This window comes from Polyodon spathula, chromosome 24 (genome assembly GCF_017654505.1).
Source record: "Polyodon spathula isolate WHYD16114869_AA chromosome 24, ASM1765450v1, whole genome shotgun sequence".
NCBI classification, from domain to species: Eukaryota; Metazoa; Chordata; class Actinopteri; order Acipenseriformes; family Polyodontidae; genus Polyodon; species Polyodon spathula.
The window spans coordinates 9,280,766-9,308,100 of NC_054557.1; the positions used below are offsets into that span (position 1 = coordinate 9,280,766).

A 27,335-nucleotide genomic window follows, 5' to 3' on the forward strand; every position below is an offset into this window, starting at 1 on the left:
TAATAATAATAATAATAATAATAATAATAATAATAATAATAATAATAATAATAATAAATCAACACCCAATACTGTGACTGTAAACGACTCCTAGTGAGCAATAGCATGTGACACTTTTGCGGTTACAAACTAACTGCCTTTGAAAAAGAAAAAATTACTTTTCAACACCACTACTACAGTAAACTCTCACTCAGTCTTAAAACTGAGTAAACACACACTAACTGCTCGCAACGTCCACTCCTGAAGATGCTCTCCCGGGAACAGTACAATAGCTACGCCTTCACACACGAGTAAAACACCGCTGGTTTCTGTTTCACCAACCAGCAGCCCAGTCCCCTCCCGCTGCCTCAGGCGCCAGCTTTCAAACAACTGCTTGAGTCGAACTCGCAGGCGACGCAACCGGACCGCCCTCTGCGCACTCCGCCTCTCGCACAGTTAACCACGCCTTGCTTAATATCCGTTGGAGCGTGTACCGCTACATGCTAGAATCCTTGTCTTGATTGGCCAGTTTCGCTGTCAGTTATAGACTTTTTAGTTGTATGGTTGGGTGTTTCCGGAGGGTTTATGGTTGCTATGTGTGTAGTACAAAGTGGCACTAGCTGAAATATTAAATATATATTTTAATATAGTGAGTCTGGGGTAGAATATGAAAGGACTACAATGCTCAATCAGAATTATTGGTAAGCCTGTTTTCATATTTGTAGTTATTGTTATTTTCATTACCTGTGTGTGTGCTATATATGTATGTGACTACATTATGTACAGTATGTGTTTGCTTTTTTAGTATTATTTTCAAAGCGGTACATTGGAAGTTTAGTTTCTCAACTGGATTCTAACGTACTTTGCATACGTAATTGGTACATTTACGTGGACTAATACATCGCCAGCATGTCTAGGCTACCTGTGCGTAGGCTGCCTGTGTCTATATATCGACAGTATGTCAAGGCTACCTGTGTGTGCTTGTGTGTATAGTTAATGTACAAGTAAACAGTACAATTCATTATTTCCAGAGTAGTTATGGCATGCAAGTCAAAATAAAATGTTAGTAAAGCACGATGTAAAACATGCTTTGCTGGTACTGCAAATTAATTGTACTTCATAGTCCCTTCCTCCTGAATTCGGTGCCTCAGAAAATGAGGACTATAATGAATATAAGTGAAGGTGTGGAATGTTATATTTTGAGCATACCTGTTCATTTAATTATGTGGTACTAAACTTATGTTGGTATGTGTTCATCAGTCCCATTCCAGGGCCCAATTAATGGTGTTACTTTGCTTTGGGGTAGGTTTTTACCAGTATTTGCACCTGACACAAATAGTGCATGCTGTCTCTTTTTGCAGGCTTGATCTGAATAACTCATAACACACATATGTGAAACATGTCAATAGACTTTGACAGCGTGGCCCTACAAACTCAGCATGAAGAAGAATATGACAGAGAAGACTATGCCAGAGAACAGGAGGTAGTATATGGCTTTCAAAATATTGCTTTTATGTCATGCAATGCAACAACAATGTTGACCTGAGCTTTATTTCTGTACTTGCTGACTGGTACACTATTTATGAAACAAGTGGTTATTCTGTACTAAAATGATTTGTAAGCCCTTGAAAATATGTTTCTAGGTTTGGCACCGTTTTCATCCCTCTCTTTATGCAGGATTGTTCCATCTCGACCACATAAAGTAGAAACACTTAATAAACTGAAGTTAATATCTCACTGGTGCCCACATGATGGCGTTGTTGATCAGGTTTTATATTAGTATTGTTAACTGTTTCTGCTGACTCATCAGGAGACAGGAAATGACTGCTGTAAACTTTTAGACTATAATATTGGCTCTAAGCAGCCTTTTTTTGTGGCAGTTTTAATACTCCAATTTTAATAAAAAGCATAATTTAATGCAACAATTGCTAGTGTGTTGCAGATTTTTTATATAGTGTGTCACTGATGGGTTTATTTAAATTAAATATAAAAGGAATATGAGGAACTTGCAGTTAATATTTGTTAACTCAGGTGTGGCACTGATTAACCTGAAAGTTTCAACATCCTTTCTCATTTGCCTCTCATGGGGTGTGTTAGACACTCACAGGTGGATTGGGGCTATGTGTTGTACTAGTTTAGGCTTCACTATAAATGTTTCAGACTGATAATGCATGATAGTATAACAGTTTTGTAGACTTTGGTTGGCATCTGGCAAAATTAGTTTAAAAACGTGCACGATGCAAGGTTATGGGAATAATGCTTTCAGTCGTCTTTGGAACTGAATATTTTGCAAGTTTTGGTACAGTGACACTATATTTTACTCTGTTCTTTGTCAATTATGTTGTTGAAAGTTTAAAAAAACAAGTTGAGCAAACAAACGGAGCAAACTTTTATGCAGAGACTTTAATTTTATAAATGCGTAACTAGCAAGTCAACTTTAAAAAAAAAAAAAAAAAAAAAAAAGATTGTGGTGCACAACTGCTGTTCCTGCCCTAGCACATGTGTAGGAGTTGCTCTTTGTGTAGCATAGTATCCAATACGTGCTCTGTGTGTATATACCCAATCTAATAAAGTAAAACAAAATGGCATGTACATATTGCGGATTGTGATAACCAATACCAGATGAGATGAAGGAAAGTGTACAGTACGTTCAAGAATATTTATTTAAAGTAAGTAGAACCAGCTAAGCTGCTGAGACATTCAAAACCTAAACTGAAAATAAGTTACAATACATACAAAATATGACTGAGTATGTGATTAATTTTATATATATGTGTGTGTGTGTGTGTGTGTGTGTGTGTGTGTGTGTGTGTGTATATATATATATATATATATATATATATATATATATATATATATGTGTGTGTGTGTGTGTGTGTGTGTGTGTGTGTAGATGTGTAATCTGTTAGATATTCGTGGGATTGGGTTATACCTCCATGCGGGTTTATGCTGTAATTGTACCCATGCCACAATCCCAAAGCATTAAAAAGGTTGAGATGTTGAATAACTTATTCTACAGCAGTGTGTTTGTGGAATAAATGTATACAACAATTGAACACATTGGCCTTCTGTTTAGCTGTGTACTCACATGGAGTACATGTTTATCTTTCAAAATGCGTCGTTAAATTTGATGATTCAATGTGTTTTTTTTTTTTTTTCATTACATCATAGCTGCAGAAGTTGTTGACTGATCTTCCTGATGATATGCTGGAGGACAGCAGAGATGTGTCCTCTCCAGAGCTCAATTATTCTGGTTGTAGTGCAAACGGGACCTCTGGCAGGTAAGGCAATTTCACATTTGAAGGTTGCACCAACTATGTAGACACAACACACAATATGAGTATTGCACTTTGCTGTGAACAAGCATGGATTTCTGCTCTTCAGTATGATTCTTTGGTAATGTTTACATGTCTTCCATAGTTTAGCTGCCTGTGTACTCTGCTTTATCAGAAAAATTGTTGGCTTGCCATTTAGTGTACATTGCATAAAGTAGTTTTACCTGCACTCTTTTCTCTCTCTTTGAAACTTTGTTGCAGCAACCAGGGAGTATGATTGCCACAAGTGGCTGTTTCCAATGTGTTTGAATTGGAAAGTTAAAAACAGCATTATTGGATTTCGATATACATTAATTATACTTCAATTATTTAGGGGCTTTCAAAGTTTTACAAATGCACTGTTTAAATGTAGCAGTGTTCTTGCTTGTTTTAATGTTCGTTATATTCAATCATGTCTAATTCAGAACACAAATAGCTTGCTTCTATACAAATTGAACAAGAAACTGGAAAACTTGTGTGTATACAGAAAGAAAATAATCTAATGCAGAATAAATAACAGTCTTTACTGCATGTCAAAAACATTTTATGTAGACTAATTGTAAGCCCAGTGATTGTAATGTTTTCAAGCTCTATCTGCTTTTCTGTTGAGGATTATGAGGATGGCTACATTCAGGACCAGTACCATGAAGAATACTTTAATAGGAATGATAACGAGCATGTTAACCATGGCGAGCCCCATGGTAATGGATGGAGTGAGCAGCAGGAAGGGGAAGATGAACACAGGTATATGTATAACCACATTGGTTATGAGTACCTCAACACAGATGCTCAAGATGTTGCTGGCAGCAAGGATTACAGTATAGATGAAAGAGTTGAACAAGATCCATATGTCCAAACCAATCCATATCACCTTCCTGGAACATATCAACAACACGCTGAAGGACCCAGGGAAGCATTTAGTCATGATGATCAGAATGTTCAGAGACACCAGTATCAGGTGTGTTTTCTTGGATTTGAAAATGTTTAATCAAAAGGATATTTTTTTTTGTTTGGTGTGGAAATTGATTATTTTGCCTTTGAAAGAAGTTTTTTAACCTAATTAAATTAAGAATTATTTAATATCTTTAACCTTTGTGTATACCTTGCTTCTGTAAACAATCTTTTCAGTTCAGTAAGGAGATGAGCTGAACTTTTCAGTTGTTGACAGAGAAGAGAGCTGGCAGCATCCACAGTGCTGATTAAGGGAACAGCTGCAAATTATAATTAAAATGGAATACAACTCCTATTTACATGTAGATAACTGAGAAAGTAAAAAGCAAGACTGGGGAAGGTGAGAAGTCTGTAACCAGATTTAAAGAAAGTCACAAGTATAAGTTACCTGGTCAATAGTACTTTTGTTTGCGATCATATTAAGATAGGCATTTGATGTATGCCCTTTTAAACTGCTTATATTATAACTGTACTGTGTCTTCTCCTTAAAACAGGGTTTTATTGAAACCGGCAATTTGGGTGACAAACCTATGGACGACTACAAAGTCAACTATAACAGACATCTGCCTGCAGTGCAGCCTAAAACCTTCAATGCCAAAGTGAACAACAAAGATGCCAAATTTGAACAGATGCAGATAGAGTTCTTGTATCCTGGTACAAGTGTGTGTTTTATTTATTTATTGTATTTGTTTTGTTTTATTTATCTTACAAACAGTATTGACTTTAAAAAAAAAAAAAAAAAAAGACAACAAAAAAAAGACCTTGCAGCATGTTTTAATAAGAAAAGCTTGCTTGTATTGTGAACCTAGAAAAACTACAGATGCACAAGCCTAGAATATATGTATACTTTTTGGTATACTGGTAGTTTGGTTGAATTTTGAATGAAAATAAGCATCCATATTTTCATTTGATGATTAGTATAAGCATATTTCAAATTTTGTATATTTAAAAAATTTAGATTCAACAGAAACCCAACGCATTGCACAGTTCCAGGTCCTCTATAAGGCTCGAGGAAGACAGCTTGAAGAACTTCAGCAAAAGCTGGAAGACTGTGGCCGACACATGAGATACCTTAATCACCAGCTTGCTATAGCAAAGGGTAGGTTTAGTCACTGGTCCCTTCAATCCTGCTGTCTTTTTAGAAACATTTTCATATGATGTTTTTTCAAAGTGAATTGTCTTTCAGTAAATATCCTGAAATATAATTGCCAGGGCTGGTTTCAGTAAAAAGCTTTGGAACGGAAATAATCATCGTTCTGTTACAAAGATGTGGTGATCATGTTCAGTACTGCTTGAATCTCTTTTTGCTGCCAGCCTTGAAAGCTTTTTTTAATCCTAGGGTTACTCAGTAATGCTGTTATCTATTGCAAGTCGAAATTGTTGTAACCTCGAAAGACTTTATCAACATGTTTTGCAGATTTGTATTACAAAAAGTAATTTGAAAAAGTTTCCAACATGTGTCTGAATGCATTTTTTGTAACTGCAGAGTAATACGATTGCATTTCATGGAAAAGAAAGGGGACAGTGTCTTACTGATCTAAACCATTGCAGTGCTCCTATCTACTGTAGGAGCCAATATTGCTAAAGAAATAAATGACAGCTGTTTTGATATTTGAACTAGGTTTGTTATTTAAGTGCAAGTGCAGTATCGCATTTCTGCTGAAACTCTTTCAAGGTTAAGGTTACTACTGTTCTGAACATTTTAAATACCCAAGCTCCAATATTGTGGAGATAAGCTGATGTGTGCCCTGTACACACAATAAATACTTGCATGCCATAAAACCCAGACATGTGCACTGTTTTAACCACCTTTTCACCGCTAATGTGGCCCCAAAATGTAATTTTGTATGATTTATTTTTTTTTGATGAAAAGAAGGGTTTGGCTGTTACCCTGCAAGAATCTGGAAAGCTGATTAAAGATGGAAAAGAAAAGGAGGTGCAGTTATTAGGGCAGATTAAAGCCTTGGAGTTTCAAGTTCAAACCTTAACTGCCAATGAAGAAAAGGTCAGTAATTTGAAACATTTAGGGCTGGTTTCACAGACCCTGAATAGCAGAAGTCTTGGACTACCTTAAACATGTGCTTTCATAAATTTTATTTTGTATTTTGGTTATCTGCAGAATTTGGAAAATCAGAATGCGGCAGAGGCAGCCCTGGACAGTATGCAGCAGCAGATGACGGAGCTCTGCCATTCAGAATCTCTTACTCGAGCCAGGGTGCAACACAAGAGTATCCTTGCAGCTTTAAAGGAAAAGCATGAAGACAAAGTGTTGGCTTTGCAGCAGAAACTAGATGCACAGAGCCACGCTGTGGAAGAGCAGGTTAGAGAGGATAGATTTCAGTGTAATGACTCAATTACTATGTGATTTGTTTTTATTAATAATCATGCTGCATCTTTTTTTTTTTTTTAATAGATCAGTTTAAGTATTTGTAACTGCATGCTGCGCAAAATGCAGTACACACCTCAAAGAGAAACCCTTATTTCAAGTAGATCATTGTTTGCAAATTTTTATTTGATCTCAGTCTATTGCATGTCAGGATTATCCTTCGTGCACTCATTAGTAGTGTTTTAGAAAAGTTCAATATAGATGTTGTAATTAAGTAAAATAAATGTTTATTGCTTTTTCTCTGCTAGAAAGAAATTTGTCATCGCCTTCGAGAACAGATAAAGCAACAAGAACGACAACAGGAAGAAGCCAAATTGGAGAAAGTTGAAATAATCAACAGACTCACAAAGAGTTTGGAGGAAAGCCAGCAACAATGTACAAACCTGCTGCAGACAGGTCTGTACAATTGGCAACCCCCATTAACACTTGTCTAGGTTATTTTATTTTATTTTAATGTTATTCTACACATGTTCCTATATTGCCTGTGATTTTGGTTTTATGGTCTATATAGGCTGTGAAATATCATGCATCTTTGTGCTGTGATACTAAAGTACACATATTTATACTTTTGCATAACCTTCATATAAATATTCTCAATTTACATGCATTAAGTTATTGTTTGTTTTAAAATGTTTTACATGTTTTATAGGTACAGTGCAGGAGCTCAACCAACTGAGATATCAGCTACACCAAGCACAATCTGCTAAAAATATCAGCGACAGCATGAACAAGTCTTTGCAGGTCAGTGTGTATGCTTTACCAATCGTTTGCAAGTGTATTCTATGTGTCTACTGCTTGATTTTTCTAAATTATCTAAGGAAGCATTTATTTAATCCTATTTACCAAAACATTGATTTGATTTATTTACTTTTATTTCAGGAAGAGCTTGGTGAATTAAATGAACAAATAACTCTCTATGAATCTGCTGGTAAATTTGGAGTTCTTTCTACTGATCCCTGTGGTGATTCAGAGGCTCCAATGTCTGATTCCTATGTGGAGCTGGGTATCAAGAACGTTAACTGGAAAAGTACCAAATTTCACAGGTAGTTTTCTCTGGAAGGAATATGTTTTCCTATACATATGTCACCTTTCCTAGCATTTCTTCCTTGGTTATTGAGTTTTTCTGTGATAAATGCCATTAACACCAGAACCATGCACAGATTTTCTCTCAGTCACCAAGGCCTGATTTTATCTAAACAAACTTCCTTTTTCCTAATGTTTAGTGCGTCATGAATACACAAGTCAATCAGAACAGTATCTGACATTGGAGGGCTTTGCTTGAGCTTATACTTTTGCAGTAATGTATGATATGTATTATACAATGCTGATTCTCATTCAAGTGTTTCCTGTAACAAACACATACTTTACTGTGCAGAACAAGATAAACCTGTCTTTCAACTGATTTTAAATTATTAAATTACTTATGTTTCTCCTGTATAGTGGCTTACTGTCTTCCTATTGTCTCCATTTTTTTTCTCCCAGCGCCTCATCTGTTGGAAGAACTGATAAGAGCATGTCTAAGGATGATATAATAATGGATCTTAAAGCTGAGCTGGAACGTTTCTTGGGGAGTTTTAAAGTCAAGAGACAAAAGATTACCCAGTTACAGGATGAACTCAGACAATCTCAGAGACAAGTGCAAGAACTGAAAACTCAACTGGAGAAAGCTGAAAAGAATGCAAAAGATCATGAGGTGAGGATCACCAGGGGCCAAATACTAGAAATAGTAAATCACAGGTTTGATATTACGTATGTAATAAATTGTATATTTTTTGTACTGTAGGTCGGAGAAAACGGCTTGGAAAAACAACTGGAAATATCAGTCACTGATAAGGCAGTGAAGGAGGAGGTGGAAAGGCTTCAAAGAGAAAACCAATGCTTGCAGCAGGTTATTGAGGTAAGAACATATTACTTCCACTCAACGTGCTATTGACTTATTCAGTCTTTTTTCTTTTTGTTCAGATACTGAATGAAACTGTTGAATTTTTTTGGGTGAATTTTTTTTATTTTTTCCTGGATATTGAAGATTTTAAAGTTTTACCTATTACAGGATTGCATAACAAAGGATTACAAGCAATTTAAAACTTATGTAACTCTTAAGGATGTCATTTAATATAAATAAACATGTTTTGAAAATGTTAAATTTGGATAATAACAACATACATCCACACACTGATTTGCTTCAACAGCTAATACTAGTGTGATTTTGTGGTCTTATTTATTTATTTATTTTTTCATTCTAGAAACTAAGACATCAGATCAAGGAATTGAGTGATAACAAAGAGATGCTTAAATTGGCAAACCAGGAGCTGTGCACCGAAATGAGAAAGATGATGCAGGATTTCGACCAGGATAAGCAGGAGACCACTGAAAGGTAAATCTTAAATTTGAATACAGCGCCCGCACCATACAGCACTGTGGAATTAGTTTTATGCTTTCAGATGCTAATTGTTCTTTATTTTTCTCACTTATTTTTATTCTGAGGTATGAAAAAATACACCAGCAGCACCGTGAAGATATTGTAAGTCATTTGCGTGGAGAGTTATTACAGGAGCATGCGCTTGAGAAAGAGCAGCTGACGCAGCTTTATGAAGAAAAGATACATTCTTTGGAGTAAGGGCTTTTATTTATTTTGAAAAAAAATGCTTTTAGGGTTAGTTTTGGTAAACTTTGATATTGATAAACAGGTGCAAGTTTTGTAATAGTAATAATTTTTGATGTGTGTGTCTGTTGGAGACTTTTATGTAGCTTTATTTATTTATTTTTTAGGTGATGTCAAATAGCTTAAACCTGTATTGTATTTTGTGTAGGGTAAAACTTTCTGATCTTAATCGGGAGATGGTTAGAGTACAAGAATGCTACATCACTGTCTGCAAGGAAAATAATTTATTGGAAGAAGATTTAAGAGGGAAACTGGAACAAGAGATGGCATTAAAAGAGAATGAGGTGACTATTTTTCACATTTGAACAGTGAAACCAGCTGATTTTAAAATAAAAAGTTCCATCATTTTACAACAACTCCCCTGTTCCAGACAATCACATTGAAGACCATTCCACAGTAAACATGTGGAGTTTAACTGGTCTAAGACACTGTCCAGCATCAGATAAGAGGAATAATACTTAGATTATAGATGTCATGTGATGGACTGCCTTGCCTTGCATTGTAACTTGTCTAACATGGTTTAGCTAAAGGTGCGAGTGCATTTTGTTTTTAAAATGAACATTTATCATCACTTTTGTCAGTTAAAGAAGCAATTCTCTGAAGAAAACAAAATTTCCTTAGAAAGTTTCAAGTCTGAATTGGAAGAAAAGTTGTAAACACTACTGCAATTGGAAACCTTGACATTAGCCCTTGTGGACATGTAGGATTTCCAACATATTTTATATTTGGTCCACAGTAGTAATATACAATGATCAAGTTTCAATATCAACATTTCAGTATGCGTGTTGCTCATTGTTTTAATCTCTGGCCATGTCTGTGATGAATACCACACTCATTCTCAACACAGATTGTCAATAACTTGGTTAGTTTTCATTATTGGTGTTGTCAGGACATGCCCTGAGTTTGTTAGTTATTTACAGTTTTCCAGGATCATCCTATTAAGATGGTGTTATTGCCAGATATGGCTGTGAGAGACACATGCAGGTGAAACACATTCAACATGCATACAATTAAATGATTATTGTAGTTAAACTGATTTTAAAAGCACATACAGGCTTAAATAAGCTATAATAAAAACAGGCTTTGGTATCTCCCAAGGAGTTTGTTACATAAGAAAGGCATGATTTTGTTAATCGCCTACTTAAAAGATTAACTTTTTTAAAATTTTATTTTTAATATACACAGCCTTTTTTTTTTTTTTTTTTTATATTATTACTGTTTGAAATGTCTTAGTTTCCAAAGACTTTGTTTAAATAATATTGTGGTGGACCTATTGTGTTACATTTTTTTGGAGGAATTTGTTCCTTTTTTTTATTTCACAAATTAAAGGTCAAGAGCAAGAAAAGGAAGAACTGCTATCCTGCAGTAAGCATTACATTCAGAAGCTGGAAAAATCATGTAACGATCTACGAAAAAACCTGGAGAAAGCTTGCAGGCAGCTTCAGCAGACTGTAAGAGAGAACAAGGCTAATGTGCATAACATAAAAGGTATTATTTCATTTTTAGAGAGGGGGTTGGAAGTGTAGAACTTTTCAAAGGTTCTTGAAAGTAAGTTGTGCATAATGTTTGAGAGCTTTTAAAATTTTTAGGCATGAATTCAGTCGATCTAAATGGCAACTTATCTAAATACCGCTACAGTTTCATTGATTAATATAGCAACCTCCATGGAATTATACACATTGTTAGGGATGTTCATAACCATGGTACAAAAAGAGGCCCGTTTTGGTAACTACAGTGGCTGTATTTCCATTCACCACCAATGCGTTCTAATCGTTTAAATAGGTAGCGTAAGTCGGGTGTGCGTTATTGCTTTACAGAAATATATTTAAAAATCACACTTTTACTTCTCTCCCACCCCACTGCAGCAGAGTATGAAGAGGCCATTAAGAAAGAAAGGGAAGAAGGTTTAAGAAGAGTTCAAGAAGTAAAGGCATCTGGGAAAACAGCAGCCACAAGGTATGTATCCCTTTGATTCATTTGGAAGTTAGTTATGGTTCTTGGTTAATAGTTTACTGTTAAAAAGGAGGATCATTAGCTCCATAAAGCAGAAGTCCAGTTCTCTCTTTGATTTTTCAGTTGTTTACTTGTAAGTTTTAACAGATGTATGTGATAAGTGTTTTGTTTTGTTTACACCTTTTAAGATCACAATTCGAAGACGAGTCTGAGCCCTGTATTCAAAAAGGGTTAGAAGAAATCCAGGAACAATATTTGAGAGCTGTTTGTAAAATTAGAGGTAATGCCTATTTTTTATGAGAATAACCAAGAGATTTAATATGAAGAAGAGTGTTTTGATAGTTAAACTAATGTCATTAAAAAAATTACACAATTTAGTACAATAATCCTGATCCAGGCAGAGAAGCTATTCCGATCATTACAGACTCCTACATTAATGTTGACCCTTACAAATACTCCTGTGAGGTTTTCAGCAGTTTCAAAAAAGTGCAAATTGTATTAAGTATTTAAGTCTGCTAACGTCATAGTAATGCAGGAGGGTGCAAAAATTGTATGCACCTGCATGTGGGATCAAATTATCCTTCGCAGAAAGGATATCTGCTAAAACACCAAACCACACACACAGCTTGATTTAAGATGCATCTTTCAGTCTATGTTGACTGTGTTTTGGCAGCCTACAAAAAATAAAAGATGGTGGTTACAACAAAAAGGCCCTGCAACAGCAATGTGGTGGAAGCTTATTCGGAGTGTTTACTTTTACATATTATTTTTTTCCCAGCCTGTAATTTTACATATGTCCTTGGCCAGGATATATATATATCACTGACGTGTTTGACAATTGTTCTATTTTGGTTTGTTTCAACAGGGGACATGCTTCGGTATATCCAAGCAAGCAAGGCGAGAGCAGCTGAAATGATAAGAGTGGAGGTATTGAGGGAGCGACAAGAGACTGCTCGGAAAATGCGAACATACTATTTGACCTGTTTGCAGCAACTGTTGGAAGATGGTGGAAAGAACAAAGGGTAAGGATTCCAAATTTCACTGTCTACTTTAATTGTATTGTCTTATACGTAAACACTTAATTCCATGCAAGCTAAACTACTCTTTTTTTTTTTTCAGTGCTGAACAGAAAATTATGAATGCTGCTAGCAAACTAGCTGCATTGGCAAAAGTGTTGGAAATGCCTGCTCCTAATAGAAAGTGCAATAAAAAGGAAGTGACAGGTGTGTATTAATGATTACTGTGTTGTTTAGAAGTGTTTTTGGAGGAATTTGTTCCTTTTTTTTATTTCACAAATTAAAGGTCAAGAGCAAGAAAAGGAAGAACTGCTATCCTGCAGTAAGCATTACATTCAGAAGCTGGAAAAATCATGTAACGATCTACGAAAAAACCTGGAGAAAGCTTGCAGGCAGCTTCAGCAGACTGTAAGAGAGAACAAGGCTAATGTGCATAACATAAAAGGTATTATTTCATTTTTAGAGAGGGGGTTGGAAGTGTAGAACTTTTCAAAGGTTCTTGAAAGTAAGTTGTGCATAATGTTTGAGAGCTTTTAAAATTTTTAGGCATGAATTCAGTCGATCTAAATGGCAACTTATCTAAATACCGCTACAGTTTCATTGATTAATATAGCAACCTCCATGGAATTATACACATTGTTAGGGATGTTCATAACCATGGTACAAAAAGAGGCCCGTTTTGGTAACTACAGTGGCTGTATTTCCATTCACCACCAATGCGTTCTAATCGTTTAAATAGGTAGCGTAAGTCGGGTGTGCGTTATTGCTTTACAGAAATATATTTAAAAATCACACTTTTACTTCTCTCCCACCCCACTGCAGCAGAGTATGAAGAGGCCATTAAGAAAGAAAGGGAAGAAGGTTTAAGAAGAGTTCAAGAAGTAAAGGCATCTGGGAAAACAGCAGCCACAAGGTATGTATCCCTTTGATTCATTTGGAAGTTAGTTATGGTTCTTGGTTAATAGTTTACTGTTAAAAAGGAGGATCATTAGCTCCATAAAGCAGAAGTCCAGTTCTCTCTTTGATTTTTCAGTTGTTTACTTGTAAGTTTTAACAGATGTATGTGATAAGTGTTTTGTTTTGTTTACACCTTTTAAGATCACAATTCGAAGACGAGTCTGAGCCCTGTATTCAAAAAGGGTTAGAAGAAATCCAGGAACAATATTTGAGAGCTGTTTGTAAAATTAGAGGTAATGCCTATTTTTTATGAGAATAACCAAGAGATTTAATATGAAGAAGAGTGTTTTGATAGTTAAACTAATGTCATTAAAAAAATTACACAATTTAGTACAATAATCCTGATCCAGGCAGAGAAGCTATTCCGATCATTACAGACTCCTACATTAATGTTGACCCTTACAAATACTCCTGTGAGGTTTTCAGCAGTTTCAAAAAAGTGCAAATTGTATTAAGTATTTAAGTCTGCTAACGTCATAGTAATGCAGGAGGGTGCAAAAATTGTATGCACCTGCATGTGGGATCAAATTATCCTTCGCAGAAAGGATATCTGCTAAAACACCAAACCACACACACAGCTTGATTTAAGATGCATCTTTCAGTCTATGTTGACTGTGTTTTGGCAGCCTACAAAAAATAAAAGATGGTGGTTACAACAAAAAGGCCCTGCAACAGCAATGTGGTGGAAGCTTATTCGGAGTGTTTACTTTTACATATTATTTTTTTCCCAGCCTGTAATTTTACATATGTCCTTGGCCAGGATATATATATATCACTGACGTGTTTGACAATTGTTCTATTTTGGTTTGTTTCAACAGGGGACATGCTTCGGTATATCCAAGCAAGCAAGGCGAGAGCAGCTGAAATGATAAGAGTGGAGGTATTGAGGGAGCGACAAGAGACTGCTCGGAAAATGCGAACATACTATTTGACCTGTTTGCAGCAACTGTTGGAAGATGGTGGAAAGAACAAAGGGTAAGGATTCCAAATTTCACTGTCTACTTTAATTGTATTGTCTTATACGTAAACACTTAATTCCATGCAAGCTAAACTACTCTTTTTTTTTTTTCAGTGCTGAACAGAAAATTATGAATGCTGCTAGCAAACTAGCTGCATTGGCAAAAGTGTTGGAAATGCCTGCTCCTAATAGAAAGTGCAATAAAAAGGAAGTGACAGGTGTGTATTAATGATTACTGTGTTGTTTAGAAGTGTTTTGTTTTTGTTTTTTTTAAAGTAGTCAAATGTTTCTTTTTGTATCTTTTATTTCCCCTAAACAGTTAATTAATACATGTTTGATTCTATATTGAATAATGACTGGCAATTTCTTGTTGCAATGCTACAGATACATCTGGCATAAAGTTTATTACAGGACCAAGAGAAATAGGTTAACTGTGCTGGGTCTACTGCAAGTGACCACATTGCCAGTAACACTGCCCATATACAGTATACTCTAGTTGGGCAGTTTCCAGAGATGTTTCTGATGCAAGATCTGTGCTTCCACTGTAGAACTGAGAATGTGATTGCCAACTCTCTTCCCAACAGTAGACAAACTGTAACATGGCCAGTCAGTAAAGGGACTATGTACAAGTTGTTTGACATCTTAAATTTGGCTTGAATTTCTTTGTTTTTAGGAACACATGTCTTGTGTATGTGTGTTTCTTTTTTTTCCCTTAGTGTTGAATTTTTATTTTTTATATTTTTTTTCCTTTTATGAACACACAACGTTATACCAGCAGGTTCCATAAGATGATCTGAATCTGCTGCAGTGAACACCAAAATCACTGAGGAGAACACTCCCTGTGCTCTGTTAGACCACAAACCAAAACACTCTGCAAGCAGGTTTCCAAGCATGGCTGCTGATCAACCAAACGCCCAGGCTGCTGATAAGGACACATTGCATAGCCATTTTGTTCAATGTTGTAATGTTACAGCCACAGAAAGAAATGTATCCGAAGATATCTCGGCACAAGTTGTAAGGAATGATGCCCTGCTTAGTGTTGACCAAACATGTGTATGTTCACATTTCAAAGATATAAACAGAAAACTGTACAGTTCAGCTGGACAAAAAAGCAAGGAAATTACTTGCAGTTCTGCTGTCTGCCATTCCCAAATGAGTTTTGGCCATACACATCTATTCAACACTGTTGATAGTTTTGGTGATACAGTATCCACGCATGTCACTCTTAGAAATCAAATATGGTGCCAAAGGGACTTGACCACTGCCAATCAGAAAACTGTTTTGGTGCTGAATCTGTGAGCAGTCTGTTTGATGTTCAGGAAACCCCTGTTCGGGATGGTGGTGCAAGTGATTGGAGTGCAGTAAGTTTAGGTACAAAATTGGAGACCAACTTTCCACCATCTCTTTATTCTGCTAATAAAACAGAACCCACAAGAAAGCACATCACAGATATACCACATTCTATTTCATCTGTTTCCAATACTGATGACTTTTATACGCCTGGGACAGATTTTGTAGCTGAATCTCATTCTGTCACCCCAAAATGAGTGCTCTCCAAGCCAAAATCAAAGACCGATCAAGACCCCAATGCAGTTGGACTCCACTTGCCTTTTACTAAATAAAGAGAACCTGTTCCAGGTTCTGAGGTAGAAAAGGTATACAGATTGTATCCGAATAATTTATTTTCAGAAGTAACAGCTGCTCAACAGGACAGTGGATTTGATAGTCCACTTTTGCAGAAATAACCATTAACAGTGCTTGAAGTTGGTTCCCTAAACAGTGATTGTTGCTGCAACATTTGTTATCTGTTAAATTTAAATTGTATATAAACTAAATAATACATGAAGTAAGAATTATTCATTAACTAATATGTAGTGTGCATATCTATTTTGGACCTGTTTTGTATTAATTTAATAATTAGTGTGATTACTGTCAATTTGTTCAGGGTTGCCATTTTAAGTTTGTATATATTTAGATTTGTTTTGTAACATGGCTTACCCTGCACCTTTTTGTAAAAAAAAAAATAAATAAATAAAATAATATTTGTCACATAATTTGGTTAATTTGTGTTAGGTTTTTTTTTTTTGATTTTTTTTTTTTTTTTTTTTTTTTTTTTTAGTAAAACAGACAGTTCTTGGATTTTAAAGAGATTATGGATGATATTGTGCAGACAAAGTAATTACTGACCTACTTAAAACAATTGATCAATAGACCGCATTCATTAAAAGAGAAAATGTAGATTAAAAAGTTAGAGAAGAAGCACCCTGTAGTGTAGAAGTGCTGTTTTTAAATGTTAACGTAACTGTTTTGATATTTTTATAAACGCATTTCATAAATCGGTATGTGCAGGGTCTGAAACACGTTTGAGAGGTGAAATGTGTTATTTAAGTTTGAAGATAACGTGAGAGTGTCTCACAGTGTGTTGATTTCTCCAATATCCTTAAACTGAAAACGCCTAAGGGGAAAACTATGGGGAACGTTAATTTAAGATGTTTTATGCAGCTGACCATGGGTATTCTTAATTGCTTTAGCTGTTACTAAATTGGGTGGATTAGACTAGGATTAATTTACTTGCCTGACTTCTCTCTGAACACTCCCGAAATTATACATGAAAACAATTTGAGGTGACTATTGGGGAGGGAAGCTTTCCAAAAGAGGATTATTTTGTACTGTGTTTTTATCAACTTTATTCACATTTTCCTGTTATAATAATGTACAAGACATGTTTTTCTGTACATCGTTTTAGTTAAGTGGTTTGCCTTGCACATGTAGATTCCTGCCTCCCACAATCCATTGAATAAATTTACAATATGTAGGTAGGTAAGTGCTTTTGTTGAAGACATTCATTTATGACGGTTGCCTTCCCCCCTTTGTCATTATGTAGAGACATACGTCTTTGCCTCATACACGCTCTGTCCGCTCCAGGGAAACGGTGACAAGAAATGTTGCAGTGAGATCTTAAAGTAGTCTAGCATCTATCTGCTATCTTAGTACATAATATTGGCTCGTATCTGCAGAATAATTGCACTATGGATATGTCCTTGTTTCCTACGAACTCCGCAATTAACTTGACGCAAAATTTCAATAACTGGTCAGATAGTCGTGTGGCAAGGTCAGCGAGGGGGAATTATAACAGAAAAAGCCGTTTGATCGCTCTCGTGATGCTTTTTTTCTTGTCCTTTGTTGGAAACCTAATAGTTATAAAAACAATCTACTGCAGCTGGGTTGGAAAACAAAGAAAAAGTTGTAGGGTGCATATGCTCTTCGTTAACTTGGCAATGGCAGATCTCAGCGTTTCGCTGCTGACTGTCCTTTCTCAGATTTTATGGGAAAGCTTGGGGAGCGAGTGGCTTGCCGGTGATCTCTCCTGTCGGCTAGTCAAAGTTGCCCAGGTCTTCGGTCTCGCTGCATCGTCAAACATGGTCGTGATCATAGCGCTTGAGAGGCAACAAGTCATTGCAAACCCGCTTGCAATTCCTCTTTCTGTCACGAAAATGTGCGCCGCTTCTTGGGTCTGCGCGGTGCTCTTCTCCTTGCCACAGGCATTCGTATTTAGAGAGACCAAGTTAAACTCTAGTACCCAGTGCCTCGGTATTTTTGACAATCTACCAAAATGGCACTTTCAAATGTACATCATCTATGGGGCCATGGTGGTCTTTTTTGTTCCCTTTTGTATCTTATGCTTTGCTTACGCCAGAATTCTGTGCATTATTTGGAATAAAGAAAAACGACCCAAACGTGAAAAGGTCGGATCAGACAGCACCACAGCTAACACCCAGTTCCATCTAAATCCTGCCAATAGCTCCCTGCCTAAAGCCAAAGTCAAAACCTTGAAGATGACGCTGATGATCATCTTGCTGTTTATCATCTGTGGTTTGCCCTACTTTGTGGTTGAGATGAAGTTTGCATTTGGAAACGTTACTGAGCTGGACGAAGATATCACTGCAGTACTGGGGATATTTGTAGTATCCAACAGCGCAGCTAACCCCATCATATACTTGTATTTCAATTCAAAGAAGAGTGTTAAAGCTGACGAACAAAAGGATGGAGGCAACAAGAGAGCAACATCTTTTAGTTTAATGCAGAAAAACCCGGGATAGTCCAGCGCTTTCATTGAAGACGACCTAATTTCAAAGACATAATGTAGCTATTAGTGCAAATGAAAAACGTACCCAGATGTTATCATGAAGAATTAATTCAGTTTCGCAAAGTTATTATGAAATACTTTGTCTGTCTGCTGTGCTTGTAGAAATGTTATGAACGAATGAAAAGAAACAAGCTAACTCTTGAATTTAGTGCGTTAATGGTTTAGAACCTAAAATAAGTGAGCTTTTGTACGATTTAAGGCTTCAGTGATTGCTAATATGTTATGTCTTGTTTATATTGCATATCATTTGCTGTGTATCTATACGTTTGTCTTTGTCTCTAAAACAAATAAAAACTAATATAAAATGATGGCACTGATTTGAGGTGTAGGATGTTTATAATGTGCTGACTGAATAAATACACCATTAATGATTTATTATTGATCTAATATGTGACACTAGCATGACATATCAGGACCTTTTGCTTTTATGGATTCGTAAGCACCTATAAGCAATCTTTCAAAGTGTGCAATCTGCTCTTTTCTATTATGACTAAAACTGGCTTGCAACAGAGAGACTTGTAAGAAATTATATACTGTATGAGCATAGCTATAAAAAAAAGTTTATATTGTATATGAAAATATACATTACCCTATGAGAAAGTATATAGATTTTCCACACACACTCATATATGCAGCCAAATGTAGAAGTGCCTATCAATTAGATATATGAAATGTTCAGATTCCATATATCCACATTTATTTTTGCATATACAATTATATACATGTAAAATGTAGAAATGTTGATCTATTAACATATAAAGTTACATTTTTTCATAATTGTTTAAAAACATAATTACATAATTAATACTATAAGAATAAACCATAGCTATACATTGTGAAGCACAATGTCCTGTTGATTAACAGGTTTGAAATTTGTCCTATAAAACAAAACTAGAAGATGTCCAGTTGAAAATTCATAGAGGATACAATAGGGCTGGCACAGAAAAGCTTTATCCCGTTTCATTTTATAACATGACCAACCGTATATTGTCATATAAGGTATTGCACTGATTTCATCATACGAACCTATATTTACACAAATTGTTACAGGGATGCTGCTTTTTGATATAATACACAATAATTCACATGCCTTAGATGTCATTTGCACAGTAGATGCATGACTTTATGGGACAACAGATTTAAAAAAAGTATATGCCACATGCTTTAATTATAAAAATGTTGCTGGAAAGATTTGAGCCTTCTTATTATAGCACTTTAGATTTCTGAACTACAGCAGGGTCACATTATGGAATGGAAATATGTTTTAAGTGCACCATTGTTAAAACATTTGAGATTTCATAGATCTATGTTATGTTGTCTCAATGCAATAATAGCATTTTAAAAATAAACAAGTTGCTTGAATCACCCTTGAACAGAAAAGCACTAATGGTATGTTGATTGAACTTTAAGCCTCCTCAGTCCTTGTAGATCAATTATCCTCTGGAAATGTAAAACCATTTTTCACCTGAAAGAGGAGTGCTTTGATGATTAACCATAAAATAGGCACAATGTACAGTTGCAATAATAACAAGAGACATGTGCTTGACTCATTTATTTATTTGTAATAGTATGGATTGGATCACCAGAGGCAATCCACAGGGATTCTCCAGTACCTTACACATCCAGCTGTGGATAATCCATATGGGCTCAAATTAAACAAATCCAAGTTAATGACGGGTATGGAGGAAGAACTGTACATACAGAAAGTATGTGTATTTATAATGTGAAGAACTAAGTGGTTTACTTACAACAACATCTCACTGGGGACCTCCTAGTTACAAGCCCCTTTCTTTAGGTCATATATATAGTGACAGGATGACAGAGTGTTGAGACTCATAGAGTCTCAGCTCCTCCTCTCTGGGCTCTAGGAGCGGCTCCACTCCCATTTCTTCAAGGTGGGGGATCTTCCTCATGTCTATCGCCAGGTATGCCAGGACCATGATGAATATTTCCTGGAGGGACCTCGGGTGATGCTCTCTCTCCCACTCCTCCCACCTCTCCCCATCTCGATGCCACAGCGTATTGATGGCGACAGGAAGGTCGTGGGAGAGGTCAGCTTCGGGGTGCACCAACCACTCCCAGATATCCCGTGATGGTGGTGAAGGCGGTGCTGGTAGGGTGGCTGCCGAGGACGGGGTTGGTGGTTGCTCCTGGTCCGGGTTGTGAGGGCATCCTGCCCAGTCGTGGCCGTCCTCCTCACAACAGCCACACCAGTCAGCAAATGGCCCATCCGGACAGGACCTCCACTGGTAGTCTTCCTTCCCGCACCAGGTGCACCACGGGAACAAGTTCGCTGGGTCCTCCCACAGGGCTTGGGTCAATGATGGCTGCTGCTGCTGCTTCCACTGCCTCTGCCTTTTGCCCATTCTGACCTCTGCTCAACTCCAAAATTCAAAAATTCCCCCCCCCAAAAAATAAAAAAGTAATAAAAAATACCGCTCTGAGCCTCTAGTGTGACAGGATGACAGAGTGTTGAGACGCAGAGACAAAAATAAAGTTCTTTATTAAATGAAAATAATCAAACAAATAGGCACAAGGGCCAACAGAAAGAGGTTCAAAAATAAATAATCAAAGTGAACTTACAAAAATAAATGGTCAAGTTCCAGGTCTTTAAACAAGATACTCCTTTCTTCTTAAAACACAAAACTCTCCAACACAAAAGCAAACTCCCAAACAAAAGACCACACCCCAACCAGAATGCACACTCCTTCTAGCCAGGGCCTCTCCCCTGTGGCTGGAGCCCAATTAACCAATAATTATTCAATTAGAGCTCCAGCCACATTCTCACATGTTTTTCTGGCAGGGAGAAATTTAACTCCCTCCCTGCCAGTTCCAAACATATTCATATAGACGGGGAGTTCCCTGTCACAATATATATATATATATATATCCCTTTTGTATATAACTTGTATAACTTGACCCTTTTTGTAAGTATTGTTATATGTCTGGTCCTTTTATTCTAACTAGTTATAACACTATGTAACACAATTTTGTTCCTGGGTAGTAAGTAAAGTAATACAAAGATTGTATTTACAGTATAATCGTAAATCTCGAAAAACTACTCACTTCTAAATCTTTTGTAGTCATCTTTGTATTACTTTAGTATAAATACATGTTAATTTGGATTCATGTGTTGTTTTTTTCTGACTTTATGTGAACAAAAAGACACACATTTGCCAGTTTTCCCATTGGAAATAGTGATATTTTGATATATCACTGTCCTGGTCACAAAAGCAAAGTTTGTGGGGAATAATAGCCATTTTCTATACTTTTGAGGCATAAGCAATTAGGAAATAACACTTACTACCCAGGAACAAAAAAAAAAAAAAATTTGTTACACAGTGTAATACAATGGCCAACAAATTGCTAATTATTAGTAATATCTCCTGGTTGTTTCCTTGACAACAAATGTACTTATAGCTGAATTGGTGCTTGAAAAAAAACTCACTTAAGACAACAAAAAGAAATAGATGTGGGAGGCTGGTACGTAGAAAACACTGATCTCTTCAAGGCTGGCATAACGGATACAGATTATGTTGTTGCTGAAATGCATTTGGGTAAACAAAAACAAATAAATGAAACAAGAACATGTAAATCATAATGGATCATTGGTAAATCAAGTCGAGGGAAACTGGAAGGTAAACATGACAGTCTCAAAAGCATATTGCTCGATACTATATCAATAATATTTTTTGCTTTCAACATATTTCACCAACACTGTTAACGAGTCAAATCAGCTCAGTGTGGAGCTGGCTTTTGACAAAGTAAGTCTTTGTAATCCGGTGATTTTTAATAAATATTGTGAGTGCATTCCACAGTATTTCATCACATTGTTACATTTTGAAAAGCAATATGTGACACTGTGTATCATTTTAAAAGTGTGATTGTGTTCTTGTTTTCCTTAATGATCTGGTTGGATCACAGAAGTTGAACTTGGTTGGATTGAGGGGTCATTGACAATCATTGGCTGACACAGGGATGGAAAAGCATCTTTAAATTCTTTCTACCTTCACAGATTCTAAAGTATTCTTCACCCTCCTCTCTGTTCCTGCTGGGGAACTCATAGTAATTATTCAGTCCCATACTCTGTGCCACAACAAGTGTTAATTGAAGAAGCTCATTCGTGCGGTGAAAGCAGTGTTTGCATATGCTCATATGTTTATATTATGCATAATTTAATCTTATTTTGGGTATGAAAAAATTAAATGTTCAATTCGAGAAAGATGACTAAAGCAGTAGTAATGCTAACAATGGAATAGGAAAAATGATTTTAAAAGGCTTGCAAGTATACCATACCCTTAAAGGCCATCATGCAAAGAAACTTTAGCTGTACCAGTATCACTTGTGAGCACTGATTAGAAACTGCTTTAGGCTATATTATTTTACTCAACAATGGGGTTTTTCAAGACATTGGTTTCTATGTTGTTTGGAGAGGTGACTGTTGACAATATATGCTGATTATTCAATTTAGATTAATTAATGTTCTACAAGGGCCCATAACAAGTAATTGTTGTAGTGCTGTAGAAATATAATAGTTTTTTTTCAAGCATCACTATAAGAAAAAGACTATCATATTAGGATGTACTAGCCTCTTAACTAGTTTTAAAATAAGGAACACAATTGAGCAAGATGTTTTTTTTTTTTTTTTTTGCATGTGTCTGCTATTTTTTCAATGTATCTAGTTTTGATTAATTAAAATTACGGAATTGTTTGATCTCTGTCAAAATGTACGGCACATTAGCTGACAGTAAATGTGAGGGTTTGGAAAAGCCAAAGCGCTTCTGCTAGTCACTGGTTTGTTCTCAGCAGAATCAAACTGAATCTGAACTAGGACAACTCAGACTGGTGCTGACAGCATGGGAGTAAAGTTTAACATAACCAAGGAAAACATTATGCTCCTTATTACCAGGACAGTTACCTCTAACTAGCAAATACAGAACTGTTCTGTAAAATATGTTTCCAGCTGGCAAGCCTAGATATATGGTAACACTTTAAAGATTATGATTCTATGCAAAAAAGTCCAAAAACGCAAGACTCTGTCAAGTTATATAATTATTTTTGTTGGCTTTGTAGTTTTACTGAACCTATGATACATTTCAAATTGTGTTCATTTACTATTAAATTGACCAGTCAGTGTCCTATAGATCCTTCCCAATTAACATTTAGAACAAGATAGAAACTGCATACTTGATATATGATTAAATGAACATTTGTGTTCTAATGATTAATAGATGTTAATCAGTAAGTGACACATCTTTTCCAAGTATCCCTGTACTTGACACACTCTGTAATACTTACTTAGGACACCTGCTCTAGGTCTCTATTTATTCCAATTAAGTTTAACTGGGAAAATGGCTCCCCGAGACTGCATGTCTCATTTAGAGACATCGTCCTACCTGGCTTTTGTATATCTACATGTCATGCATTTTGTTATCTCCCTGCATCTGCTTAGATCATTAGTTACCAGACTTAGATCTACATTTCCCTTTTCAATCACTAGCTTGCTTCTTCAATAAAAGCTTGTTATATCTGCTCCCTCACCATCTGAGCCAAGTATGATTTAGTAAATGAAATATGAAAAATGAAAACTATTCAGAGCTAGTGGTTGCTGAAATAGTTAGAAAGCATGATTCATTCTCTATACAGAAACAGCAATGATATAGTACATACATAACAAGATATTGAACTGGCATTTAATGTAGTGCTGGCAGTTCTATATTCTGATGTTGTGCTTAACTGGCTGTTACATTTCAGAGCCCCATCTCATATCCACGGTCAGGTTAAAGACCCCACTACTACGATCTCACACAGAGGATTTCAGGATAGAACCCAGGGAACAACTGCAATGTCCACAGAGGGTCTGACTGGGTTAAATGCACCATTTTAATGATCTAAGCTGTGAAAACGATTTTACAGTGAGATGAAACCTGAAAATAGATATGAAAAGCACTTCATAGCATGGTACTTCTCAATTTACAAATCTGTGTGCTCCATCTAAAGATATGACATGTGCATACACATATTCTGTTGACCAAATGATCTGAAACAGTTATACCCCACAGAGATCAGTTTGGATGAAGTTCTGTATTATTATGAATCATCGAAGCCATGTTTTCTTCTGTTGACCAAATGATCTGAAACAGTTATACCCCACAGAGATCAGTTTGGATGAAGTTCTGTATTATTATGAATCATCGAAGCCATGTTTTCTTGCACAAGACTTAATCACTGTCACGGTGAGGTGAAACTCTGAGAAACAACTTTCCCATAATTGACAAATCCAAATAGGAAAAACAAAGAAAACAAAGTATTTCTTGTTGACACTGTTACCCAATATGTTTCTGTTGTACGTTTCTAGAAACTCTTACCAAGATAATTACAAATACTGGTAGTTGTTTATTATTATTATTATTATTATTATTATTATTATTATTATTATTATTATTATTACTATTTTCTAAAGTTAATATTGCATAGTATCTGTATTATATTTTACTTCTGAAAATGTTCATATTTACTGTACTAACAGTTGCAGTAAATCTTATTTTAGACTACAGTATTTAAATAAATGTTATGTAATCAATCAATTAATCAATCAATCAATATTTATTTTATATCGCACCTTTCATAGTGGACCACCATTACAAAGTGATTTATAAGATAGTGAGGAACAATGCAAATACATTTAATATAGGCATACTACATTAAATAAAAGACTACGATGTGAATTCTAAACATGCATGCGTCAATCAGAATTATACAAATAAGATGGAATGAAAAACCTGAAATAGCAATTTAGACAACAGCTAATAACAGATATTAGGCTTAAAGAGCACTGAAAGCAAAAGGGTCTTCAGAGCTGAGTTTACTGATAGTTAGGGCCATGAAGCTAAAAGAGTGCTCTCCCAGTGTGGTGCACTTTTGCTTGGGTATAACAAGCAGGCTTGAGTCAGAGGACCTCACCTTACGTGCAGGGACATGACAGATCACTGCACGTGACCAGGTTTACGTCAGCACTGCTTCCATCATAGAAAACAGACTGTATATGTCCATATAGTAAGAGGACAGCCTGGAGAGATCCCAGCATTCTTCTGAAGGCGGTCAAGAAGAATGCTATGATCTGTGGTATCAAAAGCAATATTGAGAGATCACGGAGGACAGAGGGAACAGCAGTAACAGCATTAAGCAGGAGATAATTTACAATCCAGAACAGAGCAGTTTCGGTACTGTGATGTGGCCGGAAGCCAAACTGCAGAGATTCAAGCAAATTGTTATCTGTGAGATGCTTTGTCAGCTGGCTGGCTACAGTCCTATCAAGAGTTTTAGAGAGAAAAGGAAGATTGGGTATGGGATGGAAGTTGGATAAGACAGCCGGGTCAAGGGAGGGCTTTTTGAGCATTTTGGCGTTACTCAGGAAGTCTTGAGGGCAGCAGGAACCAGGCCTGAGACCAGGGACAGGTTGAGAGAGTGCATTATGAAAGGAGCAAGGTCAGAAGCACAAAGATGGACAAGATTTGTTGGCCAGGAGTCCAAGGGGCATGTGGCAGTAGTGATTTCATTTCATGATTTCAGCAGTAGGCTGGAGACATCAGCAATGGAGAGAGGACAGAAGGAAGAGCGAGCAGGAGGGGAGTAAAGGAGGTCAGCTACTATACTAGGTTTGTGGCAGGAGAGTGTAGAATAAATGGATTCTATTCATCCATTTTAAGATCATTAAATTACTGTACTATGCATGTAATTGCAGTATATTGTATGTACTGTAGCTGCTGGACTATGTGTTGATTATCATTTTACCTCTGATTTACAACATAATCCAAACAGTTGAACTGACAGTTGAGTAAAATTATCTCCCCATTTTGTTATGCTGTCACTCCTTGGTAGGATGAGTTATTGGTATTCTGCATTAATATGACACAACAGTTTCGATAAGCAAACATCACAAAGGGTCCAGTGATTTGATTGTCAGGCCCGTTCTGGAAGTAACACGTAATTGACAGTTTTAGTAAAATCCAGGAAAAAAAACAAAACAAAAAAAAAACACTCTTGTTGTATAATGGCTATATCTGAAGTGTAGAAAGTGCATCAGAGACAGCAATCTCCCTTGCTAGGATAACACCCTAAATTTAATCTCAGATTTTATAATTAATAAATAAATAAATAAATAATAGTGGGCCCATGCATGAATATAGACTAGAGAAAACATTTGTTTATCCCTAACTGGTTCTTTAAACCTGAACAGCCTTTGGCGCCACCAGGTGGATGTTGTTGTTAAACCAGGAACAATTATTATGATAGGCAAATAATGTCACACAGTTTGAACAGAACTATTAAGATTTGTGACTCGAACGCAAAAAGGCAATTTAAAAAAAAAAGGCAATCAAAATTAGTCTACTTTACTTTTCCAAAGCATATAAAACTCTAACATTGTAAAAACTCTCAAACTAATGGGGACAAGCATAAACATGTAACAGAATATATGTAACAGGACAGCTGTCAAAATGAAAATAAACAAATACACGATGCTACATAAATAATAAAGAAGAGTAGTTAATTTTATTGTTTTATGGAAATAAAAGTTAAACATTTTAGGACTTTTGTTCCCATATGTTTTATCCTGTGTAATCCCTCTAAATCTTATTAGTTTAGATGTCATTAATCACAGACACTCCTGCCAACATAAGCTGGTACTAATGTAGCTGTGGGCTCCCCTGCAATGCTCAGCCTCTCAGCTGAACTCAATAGAGGCAGCTTCACTCCACTCTCTGTCTAGTCATTGAGGGGAACAATCAAGGACAGACCCTGGCTGATTTCTGGAGATATGGCTGAATTGCTATCTTAGACCCAAGCTTATTCACAGTGTTGTAAAATAACATACATGGGACCATCACCCCATCGAAGGTATTACTAGGCTTTATAAATCAGCTAGATCTCTCAATATCACAAATCTCAGTCCCCAAGATAAAATGATGTACCATGTGATGTAGGCGAATGATTCATTATAGGGATTTCTGT

The 27,335-nt window shown here is 36.2% G+C and overlaps 2 protein-coding genes across 2 annotated transcripts; both read left to right on the plus strand.

The window, feature by feature from the left end:
* Positions 1-1,368: 1,368 nt before the first annotated feature.
* On the plus strand, positions 1,369-14,405 carry LOC121299378 (centrosomal protein of 152 kDa-like). Its single transcript, XM_041227099.1, has 27 exons — positions 1,369-1,462; positions 3,151-3,260; positions 3,882-4,251; positions 4,718-4,904; positions 5,203-5,342; positions 6,109-6,249; positions 6,364-6,564; positions 6,879-7,026; positions 7,280-7,371; positions 7,510-7,676; positions 8,113-8,323; positions 8,414-8,527; positions 8,874-9,004; positions 9,115-9,243; positions 9,441-9,576; positions 9,874-9,944; positions 10,252-10,259; positions 10,622-10,780; positions 11,158-11,248; positions 11,434-11,525; positions 12,111-12,267; positions 12,365-12,416; positions 12,499-12,706; positions 13,084-13,174; positions 13,360-13,451; positions 14,037-14,193; positions 14,291-14,405. The coding sequence occupies exons 1-27, from the start codon at positions 1,379-1,381 to the stop codon at positions 14,403-14,405; spliced, it is 3,654 nt and encodes a 1,217-aa protein (XP_041083033.1). The 5' UTR covers positions 1,369-1,378.
* A 3,049-nt stretch (positions 14,406-17,454) lies between these two features.
* Positions 17,455-18,276, plus strand: LOC121299379 (probable G-protein coupled receptor 150). The gene has a single exon (XM_041227100.1). The coding sequence runs from the start codon at positions 17,455-17,457 to the stop codon at positions 18,274-18,276; it is 822 nt and encodes a 273-aa protein (XP_041083034.1).
* Positions 18,277-27,335: the final 9,059 nt, after the last annotated feature.

Excerpts from the sequence above, each read along its gene's own strand:
- LOC121299379 (XM_041227100.1), top strand. The coding sequence starts at position 17,455 with ATGGCAGATCTCAGCGTTTCGCTGCTGACTGTCCTTTCTCAGATTTTA.
- LOC121299378 (XM_041227099.1), top strand. The coding sequence starts at position 1,379 with ATGTCAATAGACTTTGACAGCGTGGCCCTACAAACTCAGCATGAAGAA. Across the intron at positions 3,261-3,881 it reads GCAAACGGGACCTCTGGCAG|CTCTATCTGCTTTTCTGTTG; the intron begins GTAAGGCAATTT and ends AATGTTTTCAAG. Across the intron at positions 12,268-12,364 it reads GATGGTGGAAAGAACAAAGG|TGCTGAACAGAAAATTATGA; the intron begins GTAAGGATTCCA and ends TTTTTTTTTCAG.